Source organism: Mandrillus leucophaeus, unplaced genomic scaffold (assembly GCF_000951045.1).
Source record: "Mandrillus leucophaeus isolate KB7577 unplaced genomic scaffold, Mleu.le_1.0 Scaffold655, whole genome shotgun sequence".
Taxonomy (NCBI): domain Eukaryota; kingdom Metazoa; phylum Chordata; class Mammalia; order Primates; family Cercopithecidae; genus Mandrillus; species Mandrillus leucophaeus.
Window position 1 is genome coordinate 46667 of NW_012107086.1, and position 27257 is coordinate 73923.

General features: G+C 43.5%; 1 protein-coding gene across 1 annotated transcript in view; it reads left to right on the forward strand.

Annotated features, from left to right (window-relative positions):
- The first annotated feature begins 483 nt into the window (after positions 1-483).
- The window catches only part of SCCPDH (saccharopine dehydrogenase (putative)), a 44870-nt gene continuing 18096 nt past the window's right edge, over positions 484-27257 (forward strand). Inside the window, exons 1-5 of the mRNA XM_012001226.1 lie at positions 484-1039; positions 3271-3383; positions 17900-17980; positions 22081-22210; positions 25863-25912. Of these exons, the coding sequence (XP_011856616.1) occupies positions 559-1039; positions 3271-3383; positions 17900-17980; positions 22081-22210; positions 25863-25912 (855 nt within the window). The 5' untranslated portion in view covers positions 484-558. The remainder of the gene's footprint in view (positions 1040-3270; positions 3384-17899; positions 17981-22080; positions 22211-25862; positions 25913-27257) is intronic.

The window sequence follows — 27257 nt, forward strand, 5'->3', positions numbered from 1 at the left end:
AAGCATCCATTTATTCCTATTTTAATGAGAGTTTTTAAAAATCAGGAATGGGCTGGGTGCAGTGGCTCACGCCTGTAATCCCAGCACTTTGGGAGGTCGAGGTGGCTGGATCACCTGAGGTCAGGAGTTGGAGACCAGCCTGGTCAACAAGGTGAAACCCCATCTCTACTAAAAATACAAAAATTAGCCAGGCCTGGGGGCGCGTGCCTGTAATCCCAGCTACTCAGGAGCCTGAGGCAGGAGAATTGCTTGAACCCGGGAGGCGGAGGTTGCAGTGTGCGGAGATCGCGCCACCGCAGTGCAGCCTGGGCGACAGAGTGAGACTCCGTCTCAAAAAAAGAAAAGGAAAAAGAAAGGGAAAAAAAGGAAGAAAAGCAAGCAAGTAAAGCAGCTCAAAGGTTCTTGGCGTGGGCCACCGGCAGGTTTTCTCGCACTCTCTTTGCGCCACGCCCACGTGCAACAAGAAGAAACGGCTGCCGCCTCCAGCTTCCAGCAGGGCGGGAAGATGCGCTGCGCGGGGCGGCCAGAGCCGGGCGGGAAAAACGGCAGGAGGGAACTATGGGCCGCGGCGGGCGCCTGCCAGGCTTGGAAGCGGACTGGCAGCCAGAGCCACCGCCCAAGGAAGCCTCGCGTCCCAGGCCCCCCGGGCAAGCGGCTGCTCTGCGGCTCCGGCGCCAGACGGCGTGGGCCTGGGCGCGGCCCTGGCGCGGCGGCGCGCGCGGGGTGAAGGGAGCGCGGCGCTGGCGGCGGCGACGCGGCGGTTGCTGCGCCGGGTACTGGGGTCGCTGCCGGAGGCGCAGGCGCCGTGGACTCAGCGCGCCCCGGGCCTGGGCTCGCAGTGGACTCGTCATGGCGACCGAGCAGAGGCCTTTCCACCTGGTGGTGTTCGGCGCCTCTGGCTTCACCGGCCAGTTCGTGACCGAGGAGGTGGCCCGGGAGCAGGTGGACCCGGAGCGGAGCTCCCGCCTGCCCTGGGCGGTGGCGGGCCGCTCCCGGGAGAAGCTGCAGCGGGTGCTGGAGAAGGCGGCCCTGAAGCTGGGTAAAGGGGCGGGCGGGACGGGGCTGCGCGGTGGCTGGGCTGGGGACCCCGCGTCGCCCCAAACCAGCGTTTCTCCGCAGGGGTGCGTGTCCCCGAGCCCTGCGTGAGGACGGGAAGAGGAGAGGGAGGGATGTTTCAAGTATTGCCACAGCTTTGTTCCACCTCCTTAACTATATACGTGTGTGTGTGTGTGTATACACACACCAGGGATACACACTGAATACACACACACACACTCACTCCCTCCTGTTTCCCGCTTTTGCATTTCTGTCTCAGTTTGGGGAGTTCCCCTGGCGAAATGGCCAAGAACTTGAGTTGCCCCTCTCTCTGCTTCATCCTGCCCCGCCGCAGGGGCACCTGTTGAGTCTGCGGGTTTCTTAATATTTGGTCGGAGAGGAGGGGAGGGCTTTGGTCTCTTGGAGATCGGAGTCTCCCTTTGCCTTGTGTTTTGAGGACGGGAGAGCACACTTAAGAGTTGTATTGACAGTGTCTTTGTGGCTATTCTGTTTTAGTTTCTTTTTTGTGTGTAAGAATACTCCAGCAGTATTCCTCTTCAGAGAATAAAAAGTGTGTATATCTGGTTTAGACACTTACTTATTCTAAGCATTCAGGTAGCATATATTCATCGATTCTCTAAGCATTCAGGTAGCGTCTATTTATTGAGTGACCTTGTCCTTGCTGAGACCTGTCCCGAGTCTGGGGTGCAGGATGGGACAGAGAGGAGACAGACGCAGGGATCCTGCTGCCTTCATGGCTGGGGAGACATCTGACTTACGACTCCGTAGCCTTTAAATTTGGCTATTAACTCCCCACCGTAGATTTCTCTTATACAGACACCCGTTAGAGTTCTGGAAATACTACATTCTTTCTGTTTAATCTACTTTCGTACAATGCCCTGCTCGAAATGCTTTTTGTTCGTGGTTATGTACAGAAGACACCACGTAGGCTGGACTCTCCTACGGCTTTTGATGCTCATACTACCAACACGTAATTCTGACCAAAGAGCTTTTTGGTCGTTATTTTTCCAAGAGAAGTAATTTCACTATTAAATTATATGCTTCCATTTCTTTTTCCGGCTCAGCAAGATCGTACTGGTACAGCCTAGTCACTTACCATATATAATGCCCAAATCCAGTTTTATTGTGGGGGATATACCTTCACCTATTGAAACCTGCATCACTTAGTTGAGCCAGTTAATTCCAATTATTTTCTTATGAGCCTGTGTGTTTATGTAGCGTGTGCTTTTCACCTCAGAGTTCTAATTTTGTTTGTTTGTTTGTTTTTTGTTTTTTTGCCATTCTCCTGCCTCAGCCTGGCGAGTAGCTGGGTCTACAGGCGCCCGCCACCACGCCCGGCTAATTTTTTGTATTTTTAGTGGAGATGGGGTTTCACCGTGTTAGCCAGGATGGTTTCGATCTGCTGACCTCGTGATCCGCCCGTCTCAGCCTGCCAAAGTGCTGGGATTACAGGCGTGAGCCACCACATCTGGCCCTAATGGTTTTGATGTTAACAGTCAGTCCGAAACTCTCCATCACCTACAACTAAATCATGCATAGTGATTGTTTAGTAGTTGATGAGGAACTTTGTTTTTTTAAAGACAAGGTGTCATTCTGCTACCCAGGCTGGAGTGCAGTGGCATGATCACAGCTTGCTGCAGCCTCGACCTCTGTGTCTAAGTGATTCTGCCACCTCAGCCTCCTGAGTAGCTGGGACTACAGGCGTATGCCACCATGTCAGATAATTTTTTTTTTTTTTTTTATTAGTAGAGACAAGGTCTTGCTGTGTTGCCCAAGCTGGTCTGGAATTCCTGAGCTCGAGAAGTCCTTGGCCTCCCAAAGTGCTGAGCCGCTGCCCCTGGCCAAGAAACTATTTTTATGACGTAAATTTCTTGTTGGAGAGGAAGTCTGGATAGTTATCTGGTCAGCATTTAAACTTGATCGTTAAATTGTCGTGTTACACAGGGTTGTTATTTACACAATGCTTTTATTAGATTTTTTTTTTAAAGGTCAGGTTTTTAGTAACGCTTAGTGTTAACTCAGTTTTCCTCATAACCTTTTCCTTTTTTATTACCTGATTAAAAACAGTTTTATCTTTTGTCTAAACGGGAGAGCTAGCTTTCAGTATATCAGTGTATTTAGTAATTTGCTGGTCACTGATTACTATACAAAGAAGACAAGCAAGATGTAATCCTCTACCGGAATTTTCTTTACTTCATTTGTTTCTTATTTTAGGAAGACCAACACTGTCGTCTGAAGTTGGAATCATCATTTGTGATATCGCTAATCCAGCCTCGCTTGATGAAATGGCTAAACAGGCAACAGTTGTCCTCAATTGCGTAGGACCAGTAAGTAATCAACCCTTCTTTGTATCAGAACAAACAATCCATTCATTTCTAGCAAACTATTCCAGAGGAACATAAGGGCAGAGGACAGAATTGTTGGTTGAAGGCCTTAACCCCATATGGGGAGTTTTTCCTTCTTGCGAGGAGCAAATGGAGATTACCAAAGTCTCCTGAGAGAGATTGACAGGCTCTCTATGACCCTATCCTTAGGGCATGTGCACTGGCTTGTTGATTGGTTACATCTGTGATTATCAGAATTTTCTTTCCTTTTTACTGTCTACCCCTTCAGTGTGTATCCCTGGTATATTTTTTATTTATAAATTATATTCTTATATTACTGGGTAAATATATTTTTTAAATGCACAGAAAGAATAAAAAGGACTCATTTATTGAATGAATATTTATTGATACTTACCGTATGTAAAATGCATTATTGCAGGCACGTGGGACACAATGGTGACCGAAACAGAAAATCCCTCATGGAGATTACATTCTTGTGGGGAAGACAGAAAAATAGGATTGTAATAGGAGGTAATGAAAAGTGCTTTGAAGAAGAGTGAAGCCGAGAAAGGAGAAAAGGTGTTGGCATGTCGGTGTTTTTAGATAGATGGTCAGGGAAGGTTTCTGTGAGGAATTGACATATGAACCAAGATCTGAATGAAATGAGAGCAAATTGCATGAACCTTTTGAGGAGAGGCTTTTCCAGGGAGAGCAGGCACAAAGGTCCTGAGACGCAAGTGTGCTTGGCAAGACGGAAGAGTGTGACAGAGGCCAGTGTGGCTGGGCAGGGCAGAGAGGTGGAGAGTGGATCAGAGGGAAACCCAGGAGCTGGGTCGTGTAGGATCTTACCGGCCGTGGTCAGGACGTGGGTTTTTCTTCCAAGTGTGACCAAGAGGTGTTGAATGGTTGAAAGGAAGGGCTTCATCTGATTTAAATTTGAGTTCTTTGGCTTCTGATTGAAAAAATAGATAACAAGGGATGAGCAATGGAAAGGTCCAAGCACAAGCCCTGGGGTAGTAGTGGTAGAGGTGCTGAGAAGTCGTTAGGTTCAGAGTATATTTTCAAAGGAGAACAGCTTTTGCTGTTGTACTGAGTATGAAAAAGTCATCAAGTCGCAGGCCATCAGACTTTTGGCCTGTGTAACAAGGTGAGTGTTGGTGACATTTAGTGATCTGAAGAAGCCATCACAGTTGGCAAGATGTTTAAAAATTAAACTTCTAAAATATTAATACTTTTTAATTGAGAGCAAAAGGGTTTGTGAATTGCTATTAAATAAAAATGTTGTGGATTTAGATTCATCTCATTCTTAACTAGCTTAGATTCCATCCATGAGGTCCACTGCTCCACTCTGTAATGGAGGCCCTCATCCATCTCCCTTGCCTTTTTCTCCTCAGTACTCTGGAAAAATCCCAGCCCTGGTTATTCTCCTTACCTTCTCTTCACCTGAACGTGAGTAACCCAATGTGGCTGGAGAAAAGTATATCCCCATGCTAACTGATCACCCTTCAAATATGTGTTTACAAACCTCGTGTGGTGCTCAGCACCTCCAGCAGCTCTGCTCAGGAATTCTCAGGAATTCTCTCTCCTGCTCTCTGAAGTAGCTCACAACCTTGTTTTCCTTGCACTTTTAGTATCCCATCTCTCTTTCCTTGTTCTTATCTGATTTTTTTTTCTTTTTTTTTTAACTATGAAAATAGAAGCTGGTTAATAACAGAATTTCTTTCTTCATCTTCCTACCACCAGATCTATCTACCTACCTACCTGTCGGCCAATCCGCATCGTACCCTATAGTCTGCTGTATCTCTTGTTCCAAGGAAAAACTGGTCCTCTTCCTATTGGACACAGTTTTCAAAGACTTTATTATCGGGGGAACCAGCCCCCAATATTTCAACATAGGTTCTTTTCTATTTTCCGTAAGTGTCGGCTGGTCTGAGAAATAAAGAGAAAGAGTACAAAGAGAGAAATTTCACAGCTGGGCCCCAGAGTTATTCCAGTCACACTGCGTTTGCATGCGGTGTTCGAGACTCACTGCCCGATCTCCCAGCCACGTAACAGACTGTCTTAAATCATTAATTTGATTAGCCAATTTTTGATGAGTGCCTTGTTGAGGATTCCACATTTGGGTGGAATTGGCTTGCCAGTCATTAACAAAATGAGCTGTTTGAATAGATTGACGTAACGCCATTCAAGCAGTGGTTGCTAGCGCAGTGACTGTAATTAGGCCCATGATCACAGCGATTAAAGTGAAAACAAACCTCTTAGATCTTTTTAGACTTTGCTGTAATACTTCATTAATTAAACGTATCGAGGAGGAAGATTCCCAAGGTCTGGGCAAAGTTACTGGAATCCAGATTCCTTCTCGAGCTCGAACCAACATTACACTTTTCCTGGAGTCAAAACGGGAGTTAATGCAAGTGTATAAATGACAGTTAATGCATTGGACGGTTTGTTTGTCCAAATTCTGATGTTTCCCACTAACAGCATGTAAGGAGGCTTAACACAGCTCTGTATGGGAACAGTCAGGTTGGAGGTAAGCAAAGCAGAATGTCTCAATCCACATTGATACGGAGATGGGGGGGACAATAGCGGGGACAACAGACAGAAGAGTTTCCCCTTCCCGTAGTTGCAGTCCAGACATGGCAATAGCCAATTTCCAAAGTTCGGGCTCAGAATGGGGAATATCATATGAAGCCTGGGGTGATAATGCCTTTATCTTCCCATTTTAAGGGAAAGAATGAGCTGAATCTCCTATGCAAAGTAGAGGGATGATTCTCGTTCTCCCGTAAGAAATAAAATAAGTAGCCTCTGGGCATTCTTTTCTACCAGAGGAGCAATGGTTTTTTAAATAGCCCTTTGGTGCCCAGTCTATTTCTAAACCATATGAGTCATTTTTAAATACTACTGCATGTGAGTTAACATAGTCTTTCCAAATTAAAGTTTTAGATGGGCCCTCAAAATTTTTAGGACATGGTTTTCCTGCAGGTTTATATTGAAAGTATGGGGTATCTTCCCTTACTCCCCCTTTCATTTGTCTTAAAGGAGAAAGGGAGAGGCCAGAGACTGAATGTCCCAATTCCTGTGTAGCTGATTTCTCCGGAAGATAAGCAGCCCAGACTTGAGTTTCTAGATGGATACAACCAGGTGCACGTCCAAGGCACTGAGTGGGTGTTTGTAACCCATGGTAACATTAAATGCAGTGCCGCCTTCTCCTGGTTAAGTGGCGCAATGGTCACCTGTAGCTCCGGGCATCCATGCACTGTCGTTAGTGTAGATTTCCGCAGGAGCGTCCATCTGGGTGAGAGGTTGAATAAGTGGAGGGAAAGGCACATAAGCCCAATGAGAATAATTTTGTGTAGCAGGTAAATCAGTGTGAGAGGAAACTGGTGAGACACAAAGTATAAGAAGGAGAATCATTAAATAAAACCTAGTGTAAGCGAGATCCAGTGCTGAAGGAGGAAGAGAAGAGCAGAGGGATGTTCTTTTCAGGCTGATAGAAGTGGTGAGATTTTTAGGTTTGTAAGGAGAAAAAGAAAGGTAATTAGGAGAAGTGGGATGAGTTAGATGGGTCTCTGTTGCCATGAGGGAGGATTGAACCAGACCCATTTTGATTTGCTGTGCCTGCTTCTGAGGACTTGGCACAGATCTCACCACGTCTGAGGGCGGTTTCTGACACGGACGTCTTTTCCCTGTGGTTTCATTCACATGAAGTTTAAGTCTTTTAGTGGGCACCCAGGAAGGGGACTGATGATCTCCTGGTGAAACAAAGCATGTCCTCTTTCCCACATTAAGCGGAATCAGAGACAATATTTAAAGGTTTGGGGAAATCCTGTAAGGCAGTGATTATAGGAATTAACTCTGCCTTTTGAGCAGAGGTATAAGGGGTAGAAATAAGCTTGTCTGTAGGACCTACATAACCAGCATTTCCATTACTGGAGCCCTCAGTGAACAGCGTAACAGCCTCAGGAATGGGCTGATCTTTGGTCAATCAAGGGACCACCCAAGATGTCATTTTTATGAAATCAATTTTTTTTGGATAATGATTGTCAATAACGCCAATAAAAGCAGTCAAGTGAATTTGCCACAATGTGGAATGTTGAAAAACGGCTTGAACTTCGAGCCGATTTAAAGGAACTATGATTAAATTCAGATCACATCTGGAAATTTTAAGTATTCTACACCGAGCTTGTCCAATTAGACTGGCCGTTTGGTCCAGATAAACAGACGAAGTTTCTGACACAGAATGAGGAAGAAAACACCACTCTACTAAATCATTATGTTGAACTGTTAGCCCAGTAGGGGAGTGTAATGAAGCGAAAACCAGAAGCTGAACAGGCGAGACGGCTGTACTCTAGATAACTGGGCGGTCTGGATTCTTTCCTCTACGAATTCCAGTTCTAGTGAAGCCTCAGGTCAAAGTGCTGGGACTGCGGAGATTGGAATCTCCACACAGCACAGAAAACAAGTTAGCGCATATGTTGGAATGCCTGAAGTAGGTCTTAAATAATGTTACCCCGAAGTTTTTGGTAGTCATTTAAAGTTTTTAAAGAATTTCTCCTAATTTGAACTTTCTGAGGTTGAATACATTGTTTATCAACCACCATTCCTAAATGTTGAACAAGAGTGGTCTGTTGAATTTTATCCTGAGTGATGTGTAATCCAGCCTCTGTAACATGGCGGCTTAAAATTTGATAACAGTCTATTAATTCTTTATCAGTGGGGGCAGCAATTAAGATATCATCAATATAATGAAGAATATAGGCCTGGGGAAATTGAGCTCACACTGGTGAAAGCACCTGTCCAACATAAAGCTGACAGATGGTGGGCTATTTGGCATTCCCTGAGGAAGTACTTCCCATTGACAACGACCTGCAGGCTCCTGACTATTGAGAGATGGTACAGTAAAGGCAAATTCTTCACAATCTGATTTATGTAAAGTAACAGTAAAAAAATCTTTAAGATCAATAACTATGGGAGGCCAATGTTTAGGTATTAAGGTAGGGGCAGGCATGCTGGGTTGGATGGCCCCCATAGGTTTAATTACAACGTTAATGGCCCTTAAATTGGTTACCATCTGCCACTTGCCTGAATTTTTTTTTTTCTTTTTTAGTAGAAACACAGGAGCATTCCAGGGGGAAAGAGCAGGTTCCACATTTCCAAGTTGTAACTGTTAAGAAACCAGTTGAGTCAAAGCCTCCAGTTTTTCTTTAGAGAGTGGCCACTTCTCAATCCAAACAGTTGTGTCAGATTTAAGCTTTAATATATGCAGGCAACACGTTGTGATCAGGTAAATTTTGTTATTGGACAGAACGCATGGCCGTTTTACACTCATGGTTCGCATTCTCAAAAGCTAACATATGAAGGAGAATACCTTGAGTGTGCTCATCAGAGACAAGTTTTTCAACAGCATCTTGTAATGTAGCTAAAACATCAGGGTATAATTCATTGTGACCTTGTTTAACCCTAGTAAAAGAAACAGGAGCTTGGCCTGGGGGCTCATAATTTATCCCAAGCTCTCATACACACCTTTGTTACGTGTTTTGTGGTGAGAGCATCAAAGACTAATTGGGCGTAAGTCTCAGAGAAGCTGTCGGAGCCTGTGAGCTGAGCCTGAGTAACTAGAATGCCATTAGTCCGATGTAGCTGAGCCTGCAGACGGGCCTCCTCTGCCCACCATGTACAGCATTGTAAATGCTGAGATGGGGTCAGAACAGCTTTTGCCAAAAGGTCCCTGTGTAAGAGAAGCAAAGTGACCTCAGTACAAAAAGTTTGTAATACCATTTTAACGGAGAAGTAAGACCATATGGAGTAGAAACATCCTTAAATTCTTTTAAAAAGGTAAGACTGAGAGGTACATAATGACACATTTGTACCCCTTGGGTGTCAGGAGGTTCTAGTGTGACCAGATAAGCCCACACATCTACCACTTTTGTTTTGTTTTGTTTTGGCATAATAAGCGTTGCATTGAAATTTTAAGAGTAGGTATCCGAGATGGAGTTAGCATAGAAATGACAGGAAAAGCATGTGTAGGTAAGGGAAACTGAGGGTGAGGGGGTCAGACCAGTATGACAGTGTGAGGAAAGAGCATTGGGGGAGCAGAAGGAGCAGAAGTATACTGGTGATTACTGGTGTCCATGTGTGGAAAAGGGTATAGAGAAGCTGGCTGAGTGGATGGCAAAGTGACTGGTTGAGAAACTGAAACGACTGGAGGGTGAGGGGCTACAATGGATGTGGGAGGGCCTGCAGAATTATAGGTAAATTGTAGTTTGGTCCTGGAGCTATTAGCTGACTCCAGAGGTTTGAAAAGAGAAGAATCAGCATATATGTGGTCCCGGGCTGTCTGAGTCGGAGCCGTGGGAGCTAAAAGTACCGGCTCTTCGTGAAAAGAAACGAGATCATCAACGGGTGACATTAAACCAAAGTCACTGGAATTAGATAATGAATTCTCAGTATCGTTAGGTGGGGGAGGAGTAGGCGAAGGGAGAGGCTGGTCAGATAACAAAGGCCGTGTGGGAGGGGAAGGTTGAGGAAGAGGTGGAGGGTCATCAGATTCAGAAAACTGTGGTAACTGCAGGGGGTCACAGAATTGGTATGTCATTAGGACAGCACGTACCAAGGCCCAATCACCCCAGACAGTGATGGGAACAAAATTCCCTGTCAAGACCAGTTCCTGGAATGTTGCACCAACACGATCCCATAGTTCTACATCTAAGGTTCCTTTTTCAGGAAAATATTTTCCATAGTTACTCGGACACCACCGTTTTAACAGGTGTACATCTGAGTTTCCTTTTTCAGGAAACCAAAGACAGTATGTTTCTACTGCCCTGAATAGAGTGGCCATATTTTCCATGGGCATTCGAACCCTTTTCTGTTTTAACTGGAGCTTAATATAGAAGAGATAAGTATAATGTTTAGACTCCACGTGACCCATAGTTAACCCGGACAGTACACAGACAGACTCACCACTCGTCAGGGAACAGAACAAGCGTTTCTGTGGACCGAACTGATGATGTTTCTCCACACCTACCAAAGGGAATCAGGTTCCCACATGCGCTTGGGAAAAAGAAAAAAACACGCTGAGTGCCAGATATCGGGGGAACCAGCCCACAGTATTTCAACGTAGATTCTTTTCTATTTTTCCTAAGTGTCGGCCAGTCTGAGAAATAAAGAGAAAGAATACAAAGTGAGAAATTTTACAGCTGGGCCTCTGGGGGTGACATAACGTGTCAGCAGGTTCCGTGATGCCCTTTGAGCTGCAAAACCAGCAAGTTTTCATTAGGGATTTCAAAAGGGGAGGGAGTGTACGAATAGGGAGTGGGTCATAGAGATCACATGTTTCAAAAGGCAATAGAATATCACAAGGCAAATGGCAGAGCAAGATCACAAGGCCAGGGCAAAATTAGAATTACTGATGAGGTTCCATGTCCCTCTGGGCACGCATTATCATTGATAAACATCTTAACAGGAAACGGTTCGAGAGCGGACAACCGGTCTGACTAGAATTTACCAGACTGGAATTTCCTAATCCTAGCAAGCCTGAGAGCGCTGCAGGAGACCAGGGCATATTTCATCCCTTTCTTCAGCCGCATAAGACGGACACTCCCAGAGCGGCCATTTCAGAGACCTCCCCCTGGGAATGCATTCCCTTCCCAGGGTTATTCCTTGCTGGGAAAATAAGTCAGTGATATTTCTCCTATTCGCTTCTGCAAGAAGAGAAATATGACTCTGTTCTGCCCGGCCTCACAGGCATCAGACCTTATGGTTATCTCCCTTGTTCCCTGAAAATCGCTGTTATCCTGTTCCTTTTTTAGGATGCCCAGATTTCATATTATTCAAACACACATGTTTTACAAACAATTTGTACAGATAACACAATCATCACAGGGCCCTGAGGCGACATACATCCTCAGCTTAGGAAGATGACGGGATTAAGAGATTAAAGACAGGCATAGGAAATCACAAGAATATTGATTTGGAAAGTGATAAATGTCCATGAAATCTTCACAATTTATGTTCAGAGATGACAGTAAAGACAGGCATAAGAAATTATAAAAGTGTTAATTTGGGGAACTAATAAATGTCCATGAAATCTTCACAGTTTATGTTCTTCTGCCACGGCTTCAGCGGGTCCCTCTGTTCGGGGTTCCTGACTTCCCTCAACACTTCATGTTTACAGTTACACATTATCTTTTTCTCGGATTTCTCCTCTTTACTGGATTATTTCCATCAGCATTTAAGTATGTGATGTCTCCCATCTTTAAAGAAAAGCTGCTTGATTCCACATACCTTCCAACTACTCTATTTGTTGTGCCCCCCTTTTAGCAACCTCCTTGAAAGAATTCTCACGACTCACTATCTCTGCTGCTTCACCTCCTCCTCAAACGACTCCTGTTGGGCTTTTGTTTTCCTCCCTCCTCCCTCCTCCTCCCTCCTCCAGTGAAAGTACTCTGCTAAAGTCCCATCCTGTCAAATCCAGTCCTCATCTGAAAGCTTTCGCATTGATCCAGCTGACCACTTTCTCCTTTCTTTGCTTGGCTTCTGCATTGTCATCTTCTTGTAGTTTTCCTCCTGTCCACCAGCTTCACCCTGGAAGTCCTAGTCTCCTCCATTGCGTCTTTATCCTCCCCACTCTAAATGCCCGAGGCCTCAGTGTTCAAGCTTTAGAACCTCAGTATCCTCATTCAGGCATTAGGCTGCAGTAAAGTGAAAATGACCAAATGCAGAGTGGTGCTGAGGCCCCCTGTGTGTGATAGAAACTCTCCCACAATCCCCTCAGGATACCTGCTGTGTCCTGCCTTCAACACATGACCACTTAACATGGCCCAGGGAATGTCTCGTAGTCAGTCCATATGGTAACTGTTAATAGAGCGTCATGTTTTTCTTTGTGTTTTTTGTAAACATTAACATGAAATATAAAAGTTCTAATATTTACTTTCACCCTCAGTGGATCTTTCTGTGCTTCCCTTGGGGGAAGACTACTTGGGAGACCACTGGGTTAGAAGATGGAGCTTTGAGGGCCGGGCGCGGTGGCTCACGCCTGGAATCCCAGCACTTTGGAAGGCCGAGGCAGGCAGATCACTTGAGGTCAGGAGTTCGAGACCAGCCTGGCCAACATAGTGAAACCCTGCCTCTACTAAAAATACAAAAAATTAGCTGGACATGGTGGCGGGCGCCTATAATCCCGGCTACTCGGGAGGCTGAGGCAAGAGAATCGCTTGAACCCGGGAGGCGGAAGTTGCTGTGAGCCGAGATGACGCCATTGTACTCCAGCCTGGGCAACAGGAATGAAACTCCGGCTCAAAAAAAAAAAAAAAAAAACAGAAGAAGATGGAGCATGGAGAGCAGGATTGCAGTTCTGACCTCTAAGCTAATTGGCCTCACAGGAGAAGGATCTCCCCGTGATGAAGGATTGCTGCTCTGACTGTGTTCACCTATCTCAGACAAGCACAGGGTACGAAGTAGAGAAAAATCTATCAAGTTCATAAAATAGGAATAAGTGAGAAGGCTCAACTCCAGATTACTCGAAGAAGTGGGCCAGATGTGACAAAATGCAGTAAAAGTAAGGAATGGGCAGACTGAGAGTGAGCCTGTGGCTGTGAGGCAGAGCCTGGAGGAGCTGGGAGTTGGCCTGGCAGAATGGAGGGAGGATGCTCCAGGCAGTGGAAGCAAGCACACTGGGTGTGGAGAAGCAGCATGCTTGGGGAGTTACATGGAATTTAGAACTGCTGGAAGATGAGAATTAAGGGACTGTGGTATGATATGATGCTAAGGACTTTCTGTGACATGCTAAGAAGTTTGGACTTTGTACTATATATTGTAGAGGTTGTTTTTGTTTTTGTTATTTTTATTATACTTTAAGTTCTAGGGTACATGTGTACAACATGCAGGCTCATTACACAGGTATCATGTGCCACGCTGGCCTGCTGCACCCATCAGCCCGTCACTTACATTAGGTATTTCCTCCAGTGCTATCTCCACCCCCACCCCCAACCCCATGACAGGCCCTGGTGTGTGATGTTCCCCACCCCGTGTCCATGTGTTCTCATTGTTCAATTCCCACCTATGAGTGAGAACATACAGTGTTTGGTTTTCTGTCCTCGTGATAGTTTGCTCAGAATGATGGTTTCCAGCCTCATCCATGTCCCTGCAAAGGATGTCAACTCATCCTTTTTTATGGCTGTATAGTATTCCATGGTGTTTATGTGCCACATTTTCTTAATCCAGTCTATCAGGTTTTAAGAGTGGATATGTTACAGGAGTGAGGCAGGAGGAAAGGTGACATCAGATTTTTATTTTAGAATAACAGTTTGTTATGTATTTGGAGATGGGGCTAGCTGGCTGCAGTGTAACCAGTTAGGGCCTATTTGTCGTAGATTAGATGAGTGTTGATGGGGTCTGAACTAAGATATAATTGTGTAGGGGAGAGGAGACTGATTTGAGATATTTTTAGGAGACTGAATAGATAAAACTTGGTGACTTCCAGGATAGGTAGCGTGAGAAACTTCTTCCAGATTTCTTTTTTTTTGACGGGTCTTGCTTTGTCGCCCAGGCGGGAGTGCAGTGGCGCAATCTCGGCTCACTGCAACCTCCACCTCCCGGGTTCAAGCAATTCTCCTGTCTCAGCCTTCTGAGTAGCTGGAACTACAGGCTCACGCCACCACGCCCAACTAATTTTTGTATTTTTGGTAGAGACGAGGGTTCACCAAATTGGCCAGGCTGGTCTTGAACTCCTGACCTCAGGTGATCCACCTGCCTCGGCCTCCCAAAGTGCTGGGATTACAGGCATGACCCAGCCTGCTTCCAGGTTTTAACCTGAGAATTATGTGGGGAGTAATGCCATTGATAATAACAGAAAAGAAGACATCTGAGTGCCATGTGCCTAGCCCTGCGCCAGGCTCTTTGTATTCTCTTATTTCATCCTCACAGCTCCCAAGGAAGTGGGTGTTGTTCTTCATCACCATTCTTTGATTGAAGAGGTTGGTGCTTAGGTAAAGTGACTTGCCCAAGGTCACACAGCTACTGGCTGCAGAGCCTGGATGTAAGTCTGGCCTGACTTCAAAGCCCACATTCTAGAGCACTCTACTGTTCAGCCGTTTGCACGGTTTTGTCTCAGAGTCTTTCCTCATTTGAGCACATCAGAAAGATGTTAGAAGTGGGACCCAGGCAGGCTGAACTAGAGGCTATACTTTGTTTTGTATTTTTATTTTTTTGAGATGGGGGTCTCACTTTGTTGCCCAGGCTGGAGTACAGTGGCACGAACACAGCTCACTGCTGTGTCAACCTCCTGGGCTCAAGTGATCTTCCCGCCTCAGCCCTGCAAGTAGCTGGGACTATAGGCTCGGGCCATCACATCTGTGTACTTTTTGTATTTTTTGTAGAGACGGGGTTTTGCCCTGTGGCCCAGGCTAGTCTCTAGCTCCTGAGCTCAAGTGATTGACTCGCCTTGGCCTCCCAAAGTGTTGGGATTACAGACGTGAGCCACTGTGCCTGGCCATGTGTTTATACATATATGCCATATATATATAGTCCTTGTATGTATTATATATCTATATTACATGTAGATATAATGCATATTATAGATATTTATAGATTTATAATATATATTATAGATATTTATAGATATATATTATATAATATATGTATTATATATTTATAGATATATATAATATATAAATGGCATATATATAGTCCTCAGCATCGTATTTTATATATATATACACACACACACACACACACACACATTTTTTTTCTTAGAGAGACAGAGTCTCAAAGCGATCCTTCTGCCTCAGCCTCCCAAAGTGCTGAGATACAGGTTTGAGCCACCACACCCGGCCTAGAGGCTACACACTGAAGCATGTGCTAGAAAGTGGAGGAGGAGAAATAGGTTTAGAGAGAGAGATGATGAATTCAGTTTTAGACTTGTTGAAATTGAGGTGTCTGCTAGATACCTTGCATCAAGACGGAAAATACAAATAATATATTGTTTGTATATGATGTTTTATAAGTAAGTGAGAAAATCAGGGTGAAGAGAAAATAAAAGGAAAATGTAGGCAAAGTGAAATTAGTTTTATGTGTGACTCACGCCACATGTCCTGTGCTGTCACTGGTCCTGACCTTTCTAACAAAAAACACAGGGAGGGAAACCCATTCAGTGAGCGACTCTAGACGTAGAGGTTGGAGGTCACAGCACAGATTTGATTGAAGTTGGGAGAGTAGGTGAGATTTCCTGGGAGAATGTCCAAGTCAGTGATTCTCCATCTTTGAAGTACACAAGAGTCACCTGTGAGGCTTATTTAAAATGCAAGTTACTGGAGTCTACCTCAGAAAGCCTGATTCTGGGGGTCTGGAGTGGGACTGTGACCAGCACGCGACCCAGGTGATTCTAAAGCAGGTGGACTCATGGCCAACTTGAGAAATTTGGGAGTGAAATATCCAGAGACAGGCCGAGAAAGCTCCAAATGAGTTTTAAAATGGATGTGTGCAAACCCTAAGGATTAACCAGGATAATCCACTGGGTGCAGAAAGAATATAGAGCTTCAACTTATGTTTTAATCTCAACTTTAGTTCTATTTAAATATGTTTAAAGTGTGTATTTTATTCATTTGGTAGACAATTTAAGTGATTTATAAATAAATTCATATAGTTAGTAGGTGATGGATTCCAGGTGTGAACTTGGGTCCACTGCCTTGAAATCCTTTGTTCCATGACACCATACTGCCTGAGAAGTAAAGTTCTTCATTCATTTCATGTGGTTAATGGAAGGCTAGGAACTCGAATTTCACACACTTCTCCCAGTCCTGTAATTCCAGTGTTATCCGCCATTCTTTTTTTTTTTTTTTTTTTTTGAGACGGAGTCTCGCTCTGTCGCCCAGGCTGGAGTGCAGTGGCCGCATCTCAGCTCACTGCAAGCTCCGCCTCCCGGGTCTACGCCATTCTCCTGCCTCAGCCTCCCGAGTAACTGGGGCTACAGGCGCCGCCACTTCGCCCGGCTAGTTTTTTGTATTTTTTAGTAGAGACGGGGTTTCACCGTATTTAACCAGGCTGGTCTCGATCTCCTGACCTTGTGATCCGCCCGTCTCGGCCTCCCAAAGTGCTGGGATTACAGGCTTGAGCCACCGCGCCCGGCCTATCCGCCATTCTTAGTAAGAGGCGTGAGGTCTTGGAGTTAGGTGAGAGGACAGCCCATCTGACCTATTTGTAAAGGTCAGTTGTTGCATTGCCCTGTCTTTTAAGTGTCCCTTGTTTCTCGAAGGCTGGAAGAAAGAAACGGTTTCCTTCCTGCATCTTTTGCTGCCAGGAATGAATAAAGCAGAGGAGTTTGCGCTTCTAATGTACTTCTTCACAAAGGGAAAGATTTGTCGTGCTTCTTTGGAAGTGGGACTGAATTCTGATGTATTAGCTTTTACATATGAAAATTTTATTTTAATTCCTTGAGTTTGAGTAACAGATAATACGAGAAATCTAGTGTCATATAGGCTCAGAATATCTGCTCTGTTCAGTATCAAACTTATCCTTTGCATACTCTCTTCTTCCTGTTTGTTTTTAATTTTGGCCAGTGGTACCACGGGTTCTTGGCCCCCATGTCCAGCCCAGCTACTCTGGAAATCCAGTCATTTCCGCCTTTTTAGTATGGTATGTCTCATCTTTAGTATATCATCTGTGCTGTAAGTCTTATACCACAATCCTGTTTAAAATTCTCCAGGAAGGCCAAGTAAACTAGAAAGGATAAAGTTGAAACCTGTTAGCATAGCACATGTTGTCCTTCCTGATGTGGCCGTAGCCTGCCTTTCCAGACTAATCTCTTTCCACTTCCTACTCCAGTGTATTTGATTCCTGCTTCAAGTAACAGGAACAGCTCCTCTTTCTTCACCTCTGCATTTACTTTTTCCTGTATCCAGATTTTTCTTTTTCCTGGAAAATTTTTATTTTTTCTTTAGGGTTCAACTCAAGGGAATCACTTGTATGAAACTTTCCCTTTTGTCTTCAGGTAGAGGTAAGCGTACATTCCTCTGTAATTCCATCATGCCTTTATGTATTCACACTGTGCGAGGTATTTTTGTGCAGTTATCTTATTTTCTCAATTTATCTTTTTGTTTTTGAGACAGTCTCACTCTGTCGCCCAGGCTGGAGTGCAGTGGCATGATCTTGGCTCACTGTAATCTCCACCTCCGAGGTTCAAACCATTCTCCTGCCTCAGCCTCTCAAGTAGCTGGGATTACAGGTGTGCGCCATCATGCCCGGCTAATTTTTGTATTTTTAGTCGAGATGGGATTTCACCATGTTGGCCAGGCTGGTCTCAAACTCCTGACCTCAAGTGATCCGCCTGCCTCGGCCTCCCAAAGTTCTGGGATTACAGGTGTGAGCCACCGTGCCTGGCCACTTTTTCAATTTATCTTTAGGCTATTTTATTAGCAGATGATTTCTTGATAACTAGGACCATTTACTTCCAGGATTAGATGGCATTTTATTCAGTTAAACTTGTCAAGCAAGAATAAACCTCTTTCTTCTTCTTATTTCCCTAGTATCGATTTTATGGAGAACCTGTGATAAAAGCGTGTATTGAAAATGGAGCCAGTTGTATCGACATCAGTGGAGAACCTCAGGTATATAAAATGAAAAGGAAACAACGTAGAATTAACACATACATTTCTGTTTCATGAAGTGGAAATATTTAGTGCAATTTTGCAGACCTATTGAGAAGCCGACAGCTCCTCTCTAGCGTTCAGAGATGGTGTGCGTGTGGTATTCCATTGATAGCTCGAAGGAGAGCACCGATGGTAAGGTCTTAGCTTCAGTTTTCTTGAATTTTTTTCCTCTCTACAACATCATTTCTTTTAGGTCTGTGCTTATGATAGCTACTTCATGCTTTAAACTGAATCAATTAAAATAGCGAACTGTGCATGACTCTTAGAATCTCACTTCTGTAAGGTTTTAATTTTGAATTCCCTTTTAAAAACCAGGTACCTTTAGGCCAGGCACGGCGGCTCACGCCTGCAATCCCAGCACTTTGGGAGGCCGAGGTGGGCGGATCATGAGGTCAGGAAATCGAGACCATCCTGGCTAACACGGTGAAACCCCGTCTCTACTAAAAATACAAAAAATTAGCCGGGCGGGGTGGCAGGCGCCTGTAGTCCCAACTACTTGGGAGGCTGAGGCAGGAGAATGGCGTGAACCTGGGAGGCGGAGCTTGCAGTGAACCGAGATCACGCCACTGCACTCCAGCCTGGGCGACAGAGCGAGACTCTGTCTCAAAAAAAAAAAAAAAAATCAGTTACCTTTATAACATTACATAAAAATAAAGGTAAAGTTCACTAGTGTAAAATCAACCTAAAGATTTTAAATGTTCACATTTATTGAATGCTTACTATATGCCCAACATTGTGCTAAGTGTTTTATGTAACTTTTTAAAAAATACGTATAGAGTAGTTATCTTCCTCCATTTTTTATAGATGAGGAAATTAAAGCTGAGGAAGCTTAAATAACTGGCTCAGTAATGCATCTAGTAAGTAGAAGAACTAGGTCTTCAATTGAGGTTTGCCTGACCACAGGAAGTTATGTGTTAACAGGCATTAAGCTCTTCTTCAGCCTTTAAAATGGTAACATCATGTGTCTCTGTAGTAACTACTGGTTATCATCATCAGTGTGCCAATATGATACTAATATGTATTTGCAGTTTATCAATTGGTAAAATACTGGAAAATACTGAGAAAGTGTAAATTACCAAAATTGATTCAAGAAGGAGGAGGAAACAAATTAAAAAAAAAAAAAAAGCCAGGTGAGGGGGCGCACACCTGTTATCCCAGCACTTTGGGAGCATTTTGGGAGGATGACTTGAACCCATGAGTTAAAAAATTAGCCAGGAGTTGGTGGCACACACCTGTGGTCCCACCTACTCAGGAGACTGAGACAGGAAGATCACTGGAACCTGGGAGGTCAAGACTGCAGTGAGCTATGATCACGCCACTGTACTCCAGCCTGGGCAATGTAGTGAGACCCTGTCTTCAAAAACACAAAACAAAAACAAAAAACAATTCCCGTGTTATTTAAAATAACCCAGAGCATGGTGAAAACCTTTTAAGTCATCTATAAACTATCATAAAAGTAGTATCAAATCTCTTGGGGTTTTTTTTTTTTTTTTGATACAAGTCTCTCTCTGTTGCCCAGGCTGGAGTGCAGTGGTACGATCTTGGCTTACTGTAACCTCTGCCACCTAGGTTCAAGCGATTCTCCCGCCTCACCCTCCTGAGTAGCTGGGGGTACACGTGCACACCACCACACCTGACTAATTTTTGTATTTTTGGTAGAGACAGGGTTTTACCTTGTTGGCCAGGCTGGTCTCAAACTCCTGGCCTCAAGTGATCCACTCACATCGGCCTCCTAGAATGCTGGGATTACAGGTATGAGCTACTGTGCCCAGCCATAATATCAAAACCTAATAAGGGGTTGGGCACGTTGGCTCATGCCTGTAATCCCAGCACTCTGGGAAGCCAAAGTGGGTGGATCACTTGAGGCCAGGAGTTTGAGGCCAGCCTGGCCACATGGCGAAACCCCTTCTCTACTAAAAGTACAAAACTCAGCCAGGTTTGGTGGTGCATGTCTGCAATCCCAGCTACTCAGAAGGCTGAGGCATGAGAATCACTTGAACCCGGGAGGTGGAGGCTGCAGTGAGCCAAGATTGAACCACTGCACTCCAGCCTGGGCAACAGAGTGAGATCCTGTCTCAAAACAACAACAAGAAACCTAATAAAGAACCAGAGGGCCGGACTAGGTGGCTCACGCCTGTAATCCCAGTGCTTTGGGAGGCCGAGGCGGGCAGATCACGAGGTCAAGAGATCGAGACCATCCTGGCCAACATGGTGAAACCCCATCTCTACTAAAAATACAAAAATTATCTGGGCATGGTGACGCATGCCTGTAGTCCCAGCTACTCGGGAGGCTGAGGCAAGAGAATCACTTCAACCTGGGAGGCAGAGGTTGCAGTGAGCCAAGATCATGCCACTGCACTCCAGCCTGGTGACAGAGCAGGACTCCATCTCAAACAAAAAAAACAAAACCCAAAATATATAAAGAATTTTTACAAGTCAATAATAAAATAAAGACAATTTATTTTTAAAATGGGCAGGGGATGTAATCTCAGCACTTTGGGAGGCTGAAGCAGGTGGATCACCTGAGGTCAGGAGTTTGAGACCAGCCTGACCAACATGGAGAAACCCTGTCTCCACTAAAAATACAAAATTAGCTGGGTGTGGTGGCAGATGCCTATAATCCCAGCTACTCGGGAAGCTGAGGCAGCAGAATCGCTTGAACCTGGGAGGTGGAGGTTGCAGTGAGCCGAGATCACGCCACTGCACTCCAGCCCAGGCAACAGTGCGAGACTCCGTCTCAAAACAAAACAAAACAAAACAAAAAGGGCAGGGGATGAGAAGAGACAAATCTGTGTGGAAGAATTCCACATAATTTATGTAACTTCTCCACATTGATATGCAAGCAGCTGTGTGTGTGACTGTGTTAATGTGTTTGTGTGTATGTGTGAGTGTAACTGTGTTAGTGTGACTGTTAACGTGTGTTTGTGCATGAGCAAATGTGTGTGTGATTGTGTTCGTGTTTGTGTATGTGCATGAATGAGTGTGTATGTGGTGTGTGTTTGTGTCTGTGTATGTGCCTGAACAGGTGTGATTGTGTATGTGTGTCACCCTCTGGAAGAGGGAGCATAAATTGACAGTGGAGAAACCTGACGAACCCTGGTAAATCATGTTGACAGTGCGTAGTCCTGATAGGATATGATATGATATATGATATGATATGATATGAAATGAATAGCACTTTACCCCTGTGGTCTCTTTCCAAAACCCGTAACCCCAGTTTAATAATGAGAGAAACATGAGACAAATTCCAGTAGAGGGGAACTCTACAAAATGCCTGACCAGTACTCCTCAAAACCATCAAGGTTATCAGAGACAAGGAAAGTGTGAGAAACTGTCGCAGCCAAAAGAAGCCGAAGGAGACATAACAACCGACTGTAATCCTGGATGGGATCCTGGAGCAGAAAAAGGGGTTCAGTAAAAACTAAGGGAATCAGAATGAACTGTGAACTTTAGCGAATTAAATCATATGTCAGTATTGGTTCATTAATTGTAACAACCGTTCATGTAAAAGATGTTAAAAGTAGAGAAAACTGGACTGCAGGGTACTTGGGAACTCTCTCCTATTCCATTTTTCTGTAAATCTTACATTGTTTTTAAAAAGTAATTTCTAAAAACAGGCGGAAGAGCAGAGCGGACGTTATTCCCCTGTGCCCTCTGCCGTCATCTCCTTTCCTGCTCTCTGTGCGTGTGCAGAGCTCTGTGTCTGTGACAGTGTTCATCTGGGTAATGCCGTTTGGGGTAATTTTTTTCTACTTTCTATTTTTTATGTTTTATTTAATTTTTTATAATAGGCATTACTTTTATATTTAAAAGTCATTCTAAAAATATTAAGTGTCATAAAGTCAGGTGAGCATATCTTCCATGCCATCTGGTACACAGTAGGTGCTGTATTTGCTGAATAAGTGAAAAAATATTTTGACAGTTAATATTTTGCTGCAGAGCCACACTGGTTAGCATTTTCAAAGTTTGATTGCTTTGTTTTTAAAGATAAATTATTTAATACTGGTCTATGTCTTTCTGCATAACTCTAATTAAAATTCTTATCCTGGATTTTTTAGTTTCTGGAACTAATGCAATTGAAGTATCATGAGAAAGCTGCAGACAAAGGGGTTTATATCATTGGAAGCAGTGGCTTTGACTCCATTCCGGCAGATCTGGGAGTAATATATACCAGAAATAAAACGAATGGTAATTATTGATCAATAAGCAATCATGGAACTTAACAGTACGGTGCAAGGGCTTCATGTTTGTAACTGTGGTGAACTAAAATCTAGTTGAAAAAAGAAACATAGCCATAAATGGGTAATATTAAAACACACGTTTTGTTTTTAATATAGCTGCACTTTTAATAAAATGCTATTGAGACTATTGTTGAGACATGGATAATACTGTATTTTACAGTGATATATTATTGTCTCAGTATAGTTTGGTTTGAGCTGTCAGATTTCTGGAAAACACCTTTGGCAACCATTATAAATTCAAGCTTGCTTTGTTTAGGAATCAGCACATTTTAAAGCATAATTTGTATATTATAGTTTAAAAAGGTTTTAAATTTTTAACCATCAAAGCTAGAAAGTATTGAACACAGAATTGGAGACAGTTATTTAATAATGGATAAAATAATGAATGTTACAATAAAACATTTGAAGTTACTAATGTTTTGCATATTTAAGAGTGTCTGGTTTAGAAAATTCCCTGAGCAGGCTGTGGTGGCTTGCTCCCAAGTCTTAGCTACTCGGGAGGTTGAGGCAGCAGGATCTCTCGAGGCGAAGAGTTCAGGACCAGCCTGGGCAACATAGCAAGACTCGTCTTTAAAAAATAAAATAAAAAATTAGCCAGATGTGGTGGTGCACACCTGTAGTCAGTCCTAGCTCCTCAGGAGGCTAAGGTAGGAGGATCACTTGAGCCCAGGAGTTTGAGGCTATAGTAAGCTGTGATTGCACCACTGCACTCTAGCCTGGGTTACAGAGTGACACCTTGTCTCTTAGAAAAAAAGCAAAAAACAAAACAAAACAAAACAACAACAAAAAACAAACCTGAAACAGGTGACTTCAGTGCCATATAAAGTGTTCTAGACTTAAAAAATTGGAAAATGTTCCAGCGTATATTAAAAAGCATAACTGTGAAACCAAAGTCCAACAAAGATAGCGCACACACACAAACTACAGATCTTGCTTGCTTGTGAAATTAGAAGTAAAAAGAAAATACTATATAAAATTTTAATAAATCCAGTGTCATTTAAAAAGTTTTTTAAGAGACAGGTTCTTGCTGTGCCATAGCTCACTGTAACGAACGCCTGGACTCAGGCAGTGCTCCCTCCACAACCTCCTAAGTAGCTAGGACTGCAGGCTTATGCCACCATACCCAACTAATTTTATAAAATTTTTGTAGAGATGGGGTCTCACTGTGTTGCCCAAGCTAGTCTTGAACTCCTGGCCTCAGGTGATCCTCCCACCTTGGCCTGGCAGAGTGCTGGGATTTACAGACGTGAGGCACCATGCCCAGCTCATCCAGTGGCATTTTAGAAGAACAATATATTGAGACCAAGGTTTAGCATTAGGAAGTTATATAATCATATCAGAGGTGAGCAGCTATGTGCCCATCTCAAAAAATGATTTGAAAATTGAGAATTCACACCATTTAGTGATTTTACATTTTTAGGAATAGAATAGTTTCTTACATAATAAATTTCAGGGCTGGGCATGGTGGCTCACGCCTGTAATCCCAGCACTTTGGGAGGCCAAGGCGGTTGGATCACCAGCCTGGCCAACGTGGTGAAATACTGTCTCTACTAAAAATGCAAAAAAAAAAAAAAATTAGCAGGACGTGGTGGCAGGCGCCTGTAATCCCAGCTACTCGGGAGGCTGAGGCAGGAGAATCGCTTGAACCCGGGAGGCAGAGGTTGCAGTGAGCCGAGATCACGCCACTGTACTCCAACCTGGGCGACAGAGCAAGACTCCGTCTCAAATAAATAAATAAATGAATGAATGAATGAATGTCAGAAGGCAGTAGCCTGTATCATACGTAATGAATAGTTAAACACTAGAACCATTCCAATTAAAAAGGGAAATGTGAATTGAACATCTTCAAAATATTCAGTGTTCCAATCCTTAGACCTAATATGTCTCCATTTATTAAAATAATTCTTTAAAGTCTGTGAAGTTTAGTTTTCTTCACGATAATCCTGTTTCTTGAGGTTGTTCTCTGCTTTTATTTGAATAAGACTTTTTCCTTCGTAAGGGAGAAATATTAGTTTAAGGTTTGTGTAAACATTTTTTCGGATCCTGAACGCTAGAAGTCAGCCAGCTGATCGTTGATGCAGGTGGTCCACTTTTATTAGATTACGCTTTAGGGGTTCTGTGGATGGGGTTAGATCACAGAGCCACATACCCAGGCCACATTCTTTTAGTAACCATCAGAATCGCCTCTAGTGAGTTATATTTGAATGATCTGTTTTTTATTTTTGTCTGTGGCCAGACTAATGATGTTTACCTGGCTGTAGTTCTCTTCTGCTGTAACAGCTTTGTTGATTATGTGGTTATTTATTATTTTGCTTGGTGTCAACTTTGTAAGGCCCCATGTTTTAATTTTCTCTTAGAATTAAAAGCACTTAAGGAATGAATATATTTCATTTATCAGATTTTGAGAATTAGCCAGCCATTATATTTTTCTTTTGCCTCATTGTTCTTGAGAAACTCAATAATTAATTCAATGCTTAACCACTATGCCTGCATATTAGTCTTCATGGTTAATACACTTGATGTCTGCTTTTTCCTGGCTTGGTTTCCAATTTTTATTTTATACTTATTTCTGTTTCATTTTAGTAGTCTTAGTGTTTTATAAGCCATCACAAAGGGTGTTTTGATAGTTTTTGTGTACATTCATTGTAACCCACTGTTAATAAGCCTCTTGAAAGCTGTCATATTTTAAAGCAGAATAATTCCCATGGATCTAACTTCTTTCTTCTTTCTTTTTGTTTTTGACAAGCTCTTGTTCTGTCGCCTAGGCTAGGCTGGAGTGCAGTGGCGCGATCATAGCTCACTGCAGCCTTGAACTCCTGGGCTCAAGCAGTCCTCTTACCCCAGCCTCCCTAGTACGGGAGTAGTAGTAGTCCCTAGGACTACAGATCCATGCCACTGTGGCTGGCTAATTTTTCTAAAAAAGATGGGGGCCAGAAATCCCAGCACTTTGGGAGGCCGAGGTGGGCAGATCACAAGGTCCGGAAATCGAGACCAGCCTGGCCAATATGGTGAAACCCTGTCTCTACTAAAAATGTAATCCCAGCTACTCAGGAGGCTGAGGCAGGAGAATCGCTTGAACCCAGGAGGCAGAGTTTGCAGTGAGCCGAGATCGCGCCACTGCACTGCACTTCAGCCTGAGTGACAGACTCCGTCTCAAAAAAAAAAAAAAAGAGAAAGAAAGAAAGAAAGTGACTTCCTGCCTTGACCTCCCGAAATGCTGGGATTATAGGCCTGCGCCACCAGCATTCGAGCCGAAACGCTGGGATTATAGGCCTGTGCCACCAGCATTCGAGTGAGCTCAATTGTTGCCTTATTGGGGGTGATTCTTACTGTCATCAGTTTTTAAATACTAGAAAAGATTTTGTCAGTACTAGCGAATAGAGTTTATGCTAGTCTACTCTTTCTGATGGTTTACCTGGCCATAGCTACTTCTTAAGTCTGTGTACAAAAACATAATAAAACTGTTATCTGTACAGATTTTCTATGTCAGCTGTAGGCATAGAAAAGCTAGTCTCTAAGTGAATAGGCATTGTTTATTATTACTTGTCCTAAATAATTTAGATTTTATTTTGCTTTTTACCATTCTCCTGCTCTTTTAGGTACTTTGACTGCTGTGGAAAGTTTCCTGACTATACATTCAGGCCCTGAGGTTGGTTTTCTGTTTGTCTTGTGTTGTTTCAAGTTAATATTAAAAATATTTTGGAAATGACACGTGCGTCTTAAAACATATTTAGACTAACTTTTTATGTATGTGTAATTTTTAATGTGTGAAAGTCACCATGTTTAATTTTTTAAAAGATACCAAGATTACTTTGACTTGAAATATACATTATTTTCTTTTTATTTTATTTTATTTATTTATTTTTGAGATGGAGTTACGCTCTTGTCGCCCAGGCTGGAGTGCAATGGCGCGATCTCAGCTCACCGCAACCTCTGCCTCCTGGGTTCAAGTGATTCTCCTGCGTCAGCCTTATAGGCGCACACCACCATGCCTGGCTAATTTTTTTGTATTTTTGGTAGAGACGGGTTTTGGTCAGGCTGGTCTGGAACTCTTGACCTTAGGTGATCCGCCTACCTCAGCCTCCCAAAGTGCTGGGATTACAGGCGTGAGCCACCGTGCCCTGCTATTTTATTTTTTTGAGACAGAGTCTCACTCTGTTGCCCAGACTGGAGTGCAGTGGTGTGATCTTGGCTCACTCAATCTCTGCCTCCCAGATTTAAGTGATTTTCCTGCCTCAGCCATCTGAGTACCTGGGATTACAGGCATGTGCCGCCACACCTGGCTAATTTTTGTTTTTTTTCTTTTTCATTAGAGTTGGTATTTTGCTATGTTGGCCAAGCTGGTCTAGAACTCCTGGCCTCAAGTGATCTGCCCACCCTGGCCTCCCAAAGTGCTGGGATTACAGGCATGAGCCACTGCGCCGGGCCCCTAAAATATAATTTCTTCTAAAAACAACTGCAGTGTTCATTGTATAAGAATGAATTATCATGATCTCAACACTAAAGCCTTTATCATTGGTGCACAGTAAATGTTGTTGGCCAGGAAAATTTTCACCTTAGTGCAAGTCAGCATAGTTTTTATCCTGCGCATAACTTAGGTACTGTCATGACCAAAAAGAGGTATATGAGGTAAATCTAGTCTCACTGAATTTACAGTGTATTTGGTAACAGAAGACATTGACGTCGGGAACATAAGACAGTTGCATTTCTGGGAAAGGACCATGTTTTATGACAAGACTTTTATTGCCGATAGTACCTAACCCAGTTCTAGGTCTGTACTGTGGCTTCCAAAGTATTTGTTCTAAATTATATTCATTCAACAAATATTGTATAGTAGTGCAAATGCATACAGTAACTGTGCAAGAGAAAATGGCATGTAAATGAATAAGATACAAACCCTACCTTTAAGGTGTAATAATTTAGTTTGGCAGGAAAGAAAAAAATGTTTGTTATTGAAGAGATCAGATGAAATACTGTGGGATTCTGAGTATGGT